The 12319-nt window shown below is 41.7% G+C and overlaps 1 protein-coding gene across 1 annotated transcript in view; it reads right to left on the minus strand.

Annotated features, from left to right (window-relative positions):
- The window catches only part of LOC104543586 (activating molecule in BECN1-regulated autophagy protein 1-like), a gene marked incomplete at its 5' end in the record, with an annotated part of 53444 nt that extends 42184 nt beyond the window's left edge, over window positions 1-11260 (minus strand). The window contains 3 exons of the mRNA XM_010188229.1: window positions 1830-1984; window positions 2438-2626; window positions 11150-11260. Of these exons, the coding sequence (XP_010186531.1) occupies window positions 1830-1984; window positions 2438-2626; window positions 11150-11260 (455 nt within the window). The remainder of the gene's footprint in view (window positions 1-1829; window positions 1985-2437; window positions 2627-11149) is intronic.
- Window positions 11261-12319: the final 1059 nt, after the last annotated feature.

Here is a 12319-nt window from a genome sequence, read left to right on the forward strand (position 1 = left end):
AAAGAAGATACATTTTAAATGTAGATGAAGAAATATAAATGGAAAATTTAGACAGAAGCTTAGTGACTTAGCTGGCTACAAAAAAAGTCTCCAAAAGGAAGGACTAGATAGAAGCCGTGGCAACTGCAGCTTAGAGCAAATGTAAAGAATGGATGAGAGGAAAGAACCCTAGCATAGCTCTTTATGGGAAGAGACACAATTTTAGCTAATAGGACCATCTTGATCTCAACTTATTATGACACGGTAAAAAGACTGTGGGAAGGGACACTCCTGTGTTTGGCAGTAAAAGCTATGGATTTCACTAGGATCTTAAAATAACTGGAAAAAAAAACCAAAAAACCCACAGTACCAGGGTAAACCAGACTTTTAAAAGGCTCTAACAGGATACTGAATCTATGTAATTACTGATCTTATCGTATCCACAGAGCTTTCATCAACCCTACCTGCTAACCAAATTGTGCTTCTCTCAAATACTTTTAAATTTCTGCCTCTTACCTTAAGAGGCTCGTACCAGAATGGTGGCTTGGAACCAGGGCAGAAAAAGCACCAATTGGTGCACCAAAGAATATCCTCATCATGGGTTTTCTCTTGCATTTTAACATGGAGCAGATGACAGTGATAAACAAGAGGTCTGTACCAGCTGATAAAGCAGCTCATGTAATGCCCAGATGAGATGACCCTCTCTGAATCATGAGCAGTTTGGAGAGCAACTATAGAGTCTGAAAGCAAACCAAGCAATTTTGCCCAGAAACAAGCCTCTCCCCAGTGCTGGCCACTAGATGAATGGCTCAGTGCAATCCTTGCACACTGAGAAAGCTCTGCCAGAAGTAGTATTAATCAGAGGGGCCTTTTAAAAAAGAAAAAACATATTAAAAAGTGGGACAGGAGAAAGAGGGGAAAAAGCTGCTCATGGAATGAATTCCACTATGATCAAGTTATCTCTCAAAGTGAAAAGGTTTGAATAGCTATTTTTCATCTCCTGCAACAAAAGTCACCTGAACACACGGCCTAAAACTTGAATCCAGCCCAGATTTCAGCTTTAGAAACTATCTGTTTCTGCCTCCTCAACTCTCTCTGTGCATTATCAAGTGCACATAGCTTTTTCCATCCCAAACTATCACTGAATAGCTGTTGTGCTCTGTTGATGAACAAAGCAAGATACACGTGTTCTCTTAACTCTATTTTCCAGTTTGCAAAAAGATGAACGTTTTTCCTCATAGTAAATGAGTCAGCATGGGCCACACTTCAGTTCTTCCACAGAGGAGAAGTACGGAAAGATAATTCCATTGCCAAAATAGGCCTACATATACATAGAAAACTCATTATTAAATAGCCAACAAAAGCCTGTTTGGGAAAAGTATGGTAAGCCTCACCTTTAGCCTGCAAGTATGATGTGAAGCTTGGCTCTCACCTTTCCTGAAACTGCTTTGAGGTTACCCGCTTTTCAGAATGTTAAGAAATTACCCTGAAACCTGAGCTGAAAAATTCCCTCAGTAAAACCAGCTGTAGTACCACAAGCAATATGCACATTACGCTAAACAAATACCTACTAGGTACTATGAGTGACATCCAGGCTTAGGATACCACACACAACGCAGGATATATTTGTCTATTATCATATTTGAAACCAGAGTAAAGTTTCACAATTCTGTTACATTTATGTTCTCCTGTCATATTTGCCTACCTCTAAAATAAATTCCTCCACATGTTTATTATTCAAGTAGGCCTGGAGCATGCTACCTCTTTGCCGGCAACCACCTACTCTGCTACTGCCAGAACAACACAAAGTCACTGATGAAAACACAGAAACAGAATACACATACACTCACCCTCATAGAGGTTTCTCCACCATGGGGCTGTTGCAGCCTGAAGACTTGAGCAACCATGTGTTCCGTGGAGGGGTGCAACAGGATGCGTCGGGAAGCCAGTCCCACCATTACGTATCTGCCCATTGGAGACAGGCTCACAGAAATGGCATTAGGGCCTATAAAGAGAAGAGGAGTTATTTCTCTTGCAGGTTGACATCCCTCCCCATGCCTCATCCTCACAGCTCCTTCAATCCCTTCCCGCATTCCCATAATGTAAGCTTATCCTTATAAGGGGTAGAGAAGAATAATGAGAACTGCACAAGAAAAAAAACCTGTGAGATGTTTCCTTGCAGCAAGTGTCCTCCCACTAAGACCATGAAGTTCTTAAAGGAATAAGAAAACCTTATCCCTTAGCAGCTCCCCTAGACCAGCACCTTACATGTCCAGACCATATCACAAGCTTCTGTCTCCTCAGCAGTACTGTATTTGTGGCTGGTTAGAAGGTCAATAAAATACTTCCTGTTACTACAATCAGTGATGTTCAGATTATTGCATAGCCACACTGAAGGCTGAGTTCTGAGGTATCTTCTCATACTCCCACCCACCCTGACCTCTTGCTGCACACTTACCGAATCGCTTTGTGTAAAGCATCTCGCCCAAGTTGTGGGGTGCCAGAGAATACACAGCCAGTATTCCCTCATCAGGGAAGCCTCTCTGACTGCTGGGAATGAAGGCTGCCAGCAGCTGCCCGTCGGCAGAGATATCACAGCTGGCATCATTGTAAATCTTGCAGTTTTGAACAAGCACGTTCACCGAGGCTGCAAAGAAGGAAGAAATGAACAGTGGTTAAAGCACTCAGGTTCAACAGAGAATAAAGCAAGGTTTAAACTTAATGTTGGAGATCAGACAGTACATGGAAAAGACACTCAAGACATTCAGGTTCTTCCAAAAGTTTACAAAATGTTAATACCCTGATTAATGTAAAACCTGCTCCAAAACGGAGATAAGATGCTGCAATGAGCCCAGGGAATGAAATCTACTCACCTCCTGGAGCCTTCAGCCAAGTGGCAAGCAATTGCACTTTACCAAACCCCTCCTTTGTTGAGCATAACACCATCCTTTGTAAAGGACAACACAGTTTAAATAAGTCCTGAATCGTGACTTTCTGGCAAACTCCAGCAGCAGTATCATTGAAAACAATACGACTTAATTCATTTCCCCTTCTCTTGCAGAGCCCCTAGTTCCAGCTCCCCTTATCTCCAATAAACAGGAGATGAGAGAAAAATTCCACCCTGCGGATACAGACATTAATTTTTTGACAGCTGATTTTTATACCAATCTTGGGTAAAGCAAGTGAGAAAGGGCAGAGACTTCTCTACCCAGTCCTTCATTTAATTACTCCAGTATTTTAGATGCTCTTGCAATCAGTAAAGTAACTGTTTAGCAGACAGAGCAGCGAGCAGCAATTCAGAAAACACAAGTTTTACTTTAAACTCTGTGGTGAGTTGCTGAGTGACCTCATACAAATCTTTTCCCCTCCATGCCTTGCATATGCAGCCCATAAGCTGTTCAGGCTACTAAATCTTACCATGTGTTTGTGCCATTCCTAGGACAATGAGGTTCCAAGGCCTTTTAGCATCATCACCACCAACAGTTCAACGGTGGCTTGATGAGACAAGGCTGGAGCTATGGTTGCTCCCCCAGCCTAACCTAAATGTACTCCAGTGTTTCACTAAAACTGCTGCAATTATTCCAGGTTTGGAGCTGAAACCACATACGCTATTTTGGGAATGGGGGAATTTCAGATTTCAGTATTTTCAAACTCAGTAGGATAGAAATATATTTAAAAATAGAAATAAAGCCCACATTTGCAATATAGAAGCTTTGCATGCTTGAAGCCTGAACACCCCATCTCATGTGCTTGAAGCTGTAGCATCATGTGGAGCACTATGCCAACTTCTATAGGCCAGGAATTCTCTTCTGAATCTTCAGATCATGTACAGCCTAGAAGTGGCTTTGACTTGTTTGGCTAAAATTTCAAATGAGCTCATGAAGGCACTTGGGCTAGACTCCTTATTAGTTTAACATAAGAACAGTGCCAAGAATGCTTTGTGCATACTTCTGAAAGTCTGAACTTGCAAATCAAACTAAGGCTGTAACTCAATGCTTTAACAAACTGGCGCTGATGCCAGAAGAAACAATTCCTGCCCTTTGTTTCCAACACTTCTGTGGAAAAAAAGCTACATCGGGGAACTGATACAGCTGAGAAATTAATGACTGTTGTCTAGGTCACTCTTTAGCCAGAACAGTTTCCCAACCTGGCATACCACTTGGCCACACAGACACTTGCAGCAGCAAGAAGTAATCACAGGGAAGCAGACAGGACTGCTGCTTCTTCCAGCATTGCTGATTTGAACCGCTTGTTGAATCTCAACTTCAGTTCTGGTCTCAAAGACACTTTTCCTGGTTGAGTATAAACGTCTACTGTTTCATTTAAGAAACTCTGATGAAAAAGATGATGAGGATAAAAAGTGGACTATGTAATTACATTCTGTACCAAACCACCTACACCTGTACTCTATATTTATTCAACCATTTTTTTCAGTCTCAAAGCTGCTAAAAACAGTAATTTTCAGCCTAGTATAAACATAAAGGTGTTGAACAGGAAAAAAATGTAAATAATGGTAGTCACTGTCAGTGCTGTAATAACAGCATCTAAAATATACATGACCCTTCAAAGAACAGACAGCCCAAAGGATGACAAAATTCCTGAGTGCTCAGTCCGAAGCCAGTTGAACAGGAAGACAACAGAACAAAGATTGAAGACTGTACTATCTAATTTTTAAAAAGGTAGAATTAAAAGTTGGGGTTTGTTGTTGGTTTTGTTTGTTTGTTTCCCAAATCCAGGCTTCACTCAAGTACTCACCACCTCATCACAAGAGATGTCTGTGCTATGAACCAGCTAAAGGATGCATGGCAACAGGCTGCACTATTGCAATCCCTGTCAAATTGGGAGGATTCCTGCAGAGTTCTGCAGTGACTTATTTCAAACCCATTCCTATTTATTAGCTTTATCAGTGAGCTAGGCACACAGCGGAGCTGGTTAATGAATTCTGTTGATAAAGTTAGGTAATTTAATTAACAGAGCATGATCAGTCCACACAGTGAACTGAGGTACACAGAGACAGAACAGAAGCAAAATGAAAGACTTCTATAACGTATTAACATTTATAAATTTCTGCTTTACCTAGGAGCTCCTCAGTTGGAAACAAGAGAGAATCAACTTTGGGGATCATAGCAAAGACCAAGCTACCCACCTGGCATAACAGCGAAAGAGATGACAACCCTAAACTGCATCAGGGAGTACACTTACAATAGAGAGATCAGTGCTAATACACAACCTTGTCCTGAGACCACATGCAGGATACCAGGCACAGTTTTGGTCAGCCACGTTCGAGAAAGATAAATCCCTAAATGGTAACAAATTCAGCAAAAAGACAGGAAGATGACTGGGGAAAATGTAGCACGTATTTTATGTTTTGTTAGGAGATGTTTTTGTTGGTGGTGTTTCTTTTTTTCTTTTCTTTTTTCTTTTTAAGATTGCAAGGAAATAGGATTGTATTTACAAAAAATAGCAGATAGTAAGTGCCAGAAAAACATCAGTTCTCTTCACAAATAACGTTGACAGGTAAGTAAGTGGGTAAAAGCAGCCAGTAAGTTTGGAAATTAGAAGATTTCTACCAAAATAGCAAAATTCTAGAACAGTCTCACAACAGACGTGAAAGAGGCAAGGAGTTTAACCAATTTTAAGACAGAATAAGAGGAACTATAGGATGTGGTTGCCTAAGACAGCAGGGAGGGAAAGTCAGTGGTTAAGGGGGACCTTTCTTACCAATTTCTTTGTAGTTCTAATCTAATCAGCAGTGATCTAAACGATTTTTTAAAAAGGGGAGGGTGAGGGAGGAAATGGGAACTTCCTGGACAGGTGAATACTGGGACTCTCCCAGCCAAACCTGAGTTAACTACTTAAAAGAGAGCCAAGAAGAAAACCAACAAGAGAGCAGGGAGAGCACGTGTCAGAGATACAACTACAAAACACACCACGACCGCTGCAAAAAAATTTGATTATTAGAAGAAAAAAATACAGTCTAGCCTCCTTCTTTAGGATCTAAGACCTGTTCTCTCTCTCTTTCCTATTCTGCTAAATATCCAGGTTTTTTCCCCTACATCTCTGGGCTCAGGATGCAGTTTCCATGAGGTAGCCACAGTTTCTCTACAATGTTAACTACTGTCATTTGATGCTCAATACTGGAAGTAGCGAGATTGTATACTATGGTCACCAGACCAAAGGTATGGGTGTCATTTAGACCAGGGACCCTTCTGTACTGATGAGCTCCTGGTGCTTTTCAAAGAGGTGCAAGAAGTTTTAGAGGGGACAGATACTGATTTCTCTGGGCAAAGGTGATGTTCTTCCTTGTTCCTGTAACTATCGAAAGCCATGGTCTGTAGAATCCGTGCCTTTTCTCAGCTTTTAAAGTTTGGTGATTTTTTAATCTAATGCAACCTTGGACATTTATAAGAACAGAATTACACATCTTTATTTTTGTGAGGTACGAAATGCTTGCATTTCTTCTGTCCCACTTAAAGGTTCAAGGACATTGCCATGTCTTGTACATATCCTCGCAGTTTCATGGCTACTTTTTTTCCAAGTCTCTCTAATTCTCTTCCTTATCTAGCATTTACTATATGTCTTTTTAAAACAATGTTGGGCTTGGATCACCAGACACCAAGAGCCTATTTATCATATAGCACATGTTAACTTATTTTCTATCTACATGGCTTTTCATTTCTTATTTCCCACCCACCCCTCCATCACAGCACAGAGGTTTTTTGTGAGCAGTCCACAATGATGGTCAACGTGACTGCGTGTCTTGCTCTTTTTAAAGTTTGTTGCATATGGTGAATGCCTCTTAGCAAAACAGATTGTGAGCTCCCCTGCCAGAAGTGAACTATCTTTCCCCCTTGATGTGTGCCTGGAACTTAAAACATCACAGATGTAAGTTGAGCTGAACAAGAAAGAGTGCCCTTTATTTCAGTCTTTCAAGATAGGAATCACACTGACATGGTTCTTCGCTCTTCCCTCATTTAAGAAGGAAGAGGGACTCAGGCAGCACTTACACCTAGAACCAAGGGAGCCTACTGTGCCAGCAGAAAAAGTCTAAATGTGAGAGGTGGAGATCTCAGCAAGGTTTCATTTTAAGGAACAGCATCTAAAAGATTCCCAAGACACAGGGAGGATGAAGATACCCATGCATTTGACAAAGCCACAGGCTATTTGATTTCTTTGAGCCTGAGGCCTGATCTATGAAAATGAAGCCAACAGAGAAGATTTTAGGGGAAAAAAATGCTATTTTTGGAAAATCATTTACACAAGGCTGCCCTTTCATCTCTTGTTTTCTTTTGTTGTTAATGCAGCCACTGAGCTGACAGAACAGATCAAAAGAAACATCAGAGAACAAATTAATCAAGCTGTTGTGCCAACGTTGAGCTCTTAAACCTACATCATAATTGAAGCTGGGGAAGGCCTGGAACACTGGCAGCAACAGCAATGTTTGCCAAAGGAAAACAGTGCTGGGTGCACTGTCCACTCCCAGACACCCTTAAAGGATGACACTTTCTTAACAGCTGCTCCTATTTATATGCTGTTTACCATGCTTTTTTTATTTCCTTAAGTTCCTCTGCATCCCACTGTGGATCAGCAAATGTCAAATCACCTTCCTCAGATTCCAGCCAGTGTGTGAACAGCACAAATTCCTTACATGTGACTAAATGTGAAAGAACTAGACCAGTTCAGCCACAGTGGCCAGAAACTGAAATAACAAGCAGTAAGTAGCATGAGAGAAATTATATTTAAAAGATATACACATGAGACAAGACTTTCAAATATTTTGTCTGTGGAAAGGCTGTTCACCAATTCCATACTGTTCACCAATTCAATACTTGCCTGTTAGCTGTGGGAAGTTTTAAGAACCTGCAACACTTACTAGAAGAATATTAAATTTAGGCCAGAGATAGCATTGTCTCTGCTTCCAAATAAATTCCTCACCCCAAAGCCGATATGACTGACAATTACAGTTTAAGACTGGGTCATGTTCATTTCAGTTATTAAAAGCAAAACTGGCAAAATGAGAGAAGAAACCTGAAGCCACCTTTTTTTCCATTCAGAAAGACAGAGCAGAGACTAAAATCCCTCAAGTCCCTGCAAAGCCATTCCCCAAGACCGTCGGAGTCCTCTTTCGTGTGCTTGCTGGACTGAGCGCTAGTGCGGTTGCTGCTGCGGAGCCCAGGGCTCCGAGGGGTGCTAGGGCCGAGCCACTGAGACCACAGGACTGCACTAATCACGCTGCTGTCACTTGCTCAGATGCATCTGCTCCAGTGGAAAATATCCTACTTCAAAACTATCTTTTCTTTGTTTAATTGTAACAGGAAGAAGAGCTGCTCAGAGATGGAGGTTGGCCACAGAGCCACTTCTCTGATGAAGAGTGGAGCTGGCAGGCAGTCCCAAACTTCAGCTGCATCATTTCATCTGCCTGAACTCCCAAACCACTTGTGGCTCATCCAGTCCCACGAAGTGCAATAGCCCTCTCTGTGTAAGCAAACTCTCTCACATGACCACCTCTGATTTGTAGGAAATGACTGGGTGGGAGGGCGGTGAAGGAGCTATTGAGGTCACATGCTTTACTGGGAAAAGTTTATTTCCAAGATCATGAAGAATCAGAAAAAAATCCTCCAAACCACCACTGTTACACAGTTTCACAGTATCTCTACAAATCTGTGCACCTTGGCACACTTGCAGCTTGCCTTTCTCCTGTGCCTAGGCAACCCTGGCAAATACCAGTTTTAAGATGACCACAGCTGCTACATCTTCATACATCCCTACCAGACCTTGGCAGAGGCAGATATGGCTAACAGTCTAGAAATGCCAGAGCTGGGCTCAGCATGTAAAGAGGACGAAGCAGAGTAAAACGAAATATTTCCAAATGGTAATAAATGAAGATGAACAAGCCAAGTACTATGAAGCACAAAGTGGAGAGTCAGAAGGGCTGGGGATGGGCTTGCAGCAGGAACTCTGCCTGCAAGAAGGGCACAATGACAACAGCAACTGTAGCCAAATTTCCAGCTAACTGAAAGCTATTTCAGAATGGAAGTGTCCTGGTAGGTGACAGAGAGAAGATTGAAATACTGATGTCCTGAGAAGCAGATGGTTCTTATTTCTATTGGATTCCATAAACTATAAACAAACATCTTATGATTTTTGTTCTGTTTGATTTTTGGGTTTTTTGGATGTGTGTTTTTTTTGTTGTTTTGTTGTTTTTTTTAAATCAGCAGCCTTCTCAGCAGCCAGATGAGGCACAAAAAACCAACAAGCAGCTATTAGCAAGTGTAGCACCCTGCAAATACTTTACAAACTTGCAGAGAAGTCTCAGCAGCAAGATACTTCCCCCTCTGACTTCACCTTTATTCTGTTCTAGAGTCTGGCTGGACCACAGAAAGTATTGCCACTGTGTGGCAAAAGTTCGCCTTGAAGCACTGATCCTCAACCTACAGCTGTACACTAGAACTACAAAGTTTTGCACTTACTAAGACACGTCAAAGCACTGGTACACAAGTTCAACACAGTATTCTTCTTTCAAGATGACACTGCGTGCTTATTCCCAAGGAAGAGAATGGTTCTTCAGGACAAGATATAAAGCATCTTCCCCCTTTACAATGTCGAGAGCTACCAGCTAGAAGCAGGGCTTTTATTTCCCACCATGCTATAAACATCACACCACAATACTCTACACAATGTGAAGAAAGGAGATGAGACACAAACACCAGATACTGTGGCATTCCTACAGATAAAGTAAGAAAGCTTTTTGTAATTACATGGGCTCCTTAGTGGCTTTGCCCCAGCTCCTCTGATGTCCCAGAGACAGGGATGTAGATGGCCCCATACGGTTTGCTCAGAGCAGCTGTGGATGCCCCATCACTGGAAGTGTTCAAGGTCAGATTGGAGGGAGCTTTGAGCACCCTGTCTACTGACAGACGTCCCTGCCTATGGCAGTGTGTGGGGTGGACTAGATGATCTTTAAAGCTCGTTTCCAATCCAAATAATTCTGTGATTCTACGATTTCAATTCCTCACATCTCTACGTGTACTCCTGTTGCGGGTTCTTTAAGCAACAGGGCAGTACCCCACAGAGACCTCTATCATCAGCTATGTAATTTCTGGAATTGCAGAACAGACAGGGCTGGGAGTGGGAGAAACTCTTTCTTAATTTCAATGGCTACCTGTGAAAGCAGAAGCCTTGCTGAAAACAGAATCTCTCTGTTCTCCCTAAAAAAGTCAGTCCCTTAAAGCAGAACCAAATCTGTTTTTGACGAGAAGTCAAGCAATGAATTTTACATATGCACAGAGATGGCCTAAGCTAAAAATCATTGTACAAAGAAACATTCATTAATATCTACCTCCTATCTTCATTCCAGGCTGCCACAAACATTTCTGCAGCTGTGCAGCAAGCTATATTAGGATACCATTCTGGGTTAAAAATAGCCTTTCCAGTCAAGTTAGTTTTAGCTCCGAAAAAGTCATTCCTTGATCAGCTGACCACAGGCATCAAATATGCTTGTGCCTGGATAAGGAAGTCTCCTCCAGTGCAAGAGCTAGCTTATGCCATACAACACATACAAAACTATGGTCCAATTTTCACAAGGGAGAAGAAGAAATATATAAACAAATAAATAAAATCAGCAATTTTGCTGATACTCTTCATGCAGAGTAAGCTTTCACCTGAGATATGGGACGAATCACTGCTTTTGCAAATGGCTAGAAGCTACACCTACTTCCCCCAGCTTGCAAGACCGGGGCGCTGATACCCAAAATGTATTGCAGAACTTCAGCCCACACTAATGTCAGTAACTTGGAGAATTCAGACCCAATTCATAAGCAGGTTCTAATGTAAAGGTATAAAGAAACATGTTGATAAAAGAATGAGGTGACTTGATACAGAATTCTTTTAAAAGGATTGTATATTCCCATGAGAATGCTCACAAAAGAGCCCCATTTATGCAAGGATTTGCTGATAGCAAGAATACACAAGCTAGACAGAGCAGGAACAGCTCTGTATACTTTGAGTCAAGTATCACAAAAGGCTGAGCATTTTACAGTTCCCAATGCAACACGACAATCACGTAATCCAAGGCCTGAAACATACAGCTACCTTTGGAATATCGTAGAGCTTATGGTAGGCCTGATTGGCATAGACTTAAAAGAAAGTACTGGTGCCCTTTCCAGCTTACCATTGCTGATTTCAGGCAGATCAAATTTAGTGAAGTCCCACCACTGGAGCCGGTAGGTGGTGTTGGCAATGTTGCTGGCCACAGCTGACTGTCCATCCCCAATCACAGCACCTACAGAAAAGGAAGAAATAATTAGCAATTTAACCTCCAGAAAATTATGAAGAAAGGAGCTGGGGAAGATAAAACCATAGGAAACCTTTCAAAATCTAATACACAAAACTCTAGATTCTTAAAGAAACCTTATTTACAGAAATGGCAACATCTCCTAAACAAGCCACCGAGCACAGGAAATTAGTAGAAAAGCACCTCCCTGAAACACATTTCTGAAAGAAAAGATAGTTGATGAGAAATAAGACTTGTCCAGACTCACAAGGTAGAAATCCTAATCAATTAATTTGATGCACTAGTACTTATTGGTACTAGTGAAGTTGTATTTTCAGAGAGCCAAAAGTTTCTAGAATAGCTATGAAGGAAAACCAGAATACATATTAAGGAAAAGCATTGCCCTGATGAATCATACATATTTGTGGACATAATCCTTGTGAACTCCATTCAGAAGATATAAGTTGCCTACAATATCTGCCACACAGTACTAATTGTAACAAAATATTACCAAGGAGGACCTACAAGATGGCACTTTCCACCCAAGGATTCAGGCAATGGACTAAAGCAGAAGGCTAAGCAGAATACTTCAGAAACTACCACAAAGAAGGTAACTTTCCAGGTGGAAAGGAACTGCCACTGGTGACTCAAGTCAGCATGCATTTTGAGAAAGCTTGGAGGCACTAAATGCAATCCCCAGAGAGACAAGTAGAGAGAAGAAACAGTTCTCCCATAATAGAGACAAGAATCTCATGCTACTTGCCGTCTCTAAGGCCTTCATACACACGCGGCCCTTGTACTACACACATGTGCTGGCGCCCAGAGAAACTCAAGGTAAAATAATTTGATAAGAGAGAACAAAACAAGATCACCCCCAAGCACAAATGAGGAAAAGTACAGCCTCCAGAGTCCGTGCAACCTGATTTCAGCATCTCCACACTGTGTCCAGTGGGAAGCACACAGAAATGTCAATGGCTTCACTCTCCCAGAAGGGCTGGCTTCTACAGCAGCAACAGTGGAAGAGACATCGCTTGGACACCTCCATATCCAGTATGCAGCAGGCCAACT

Source organism: Mesitornis unicolor, unplaced genomic scaffold, assembly GCF_000695765.1.
Source record: "Mesitornis unicolor isolate BGI_N332 unplaced genomic scaffold, ASM69576v1 scaffold9457, whole genome shotgun sequence".
Lineage (NCBI taxonomy): Eukaryota > Metazoa > Chordata > Aves > Mesitornithiformes > Mesitornithidae > Mesitornis > Mesitornis unicolor.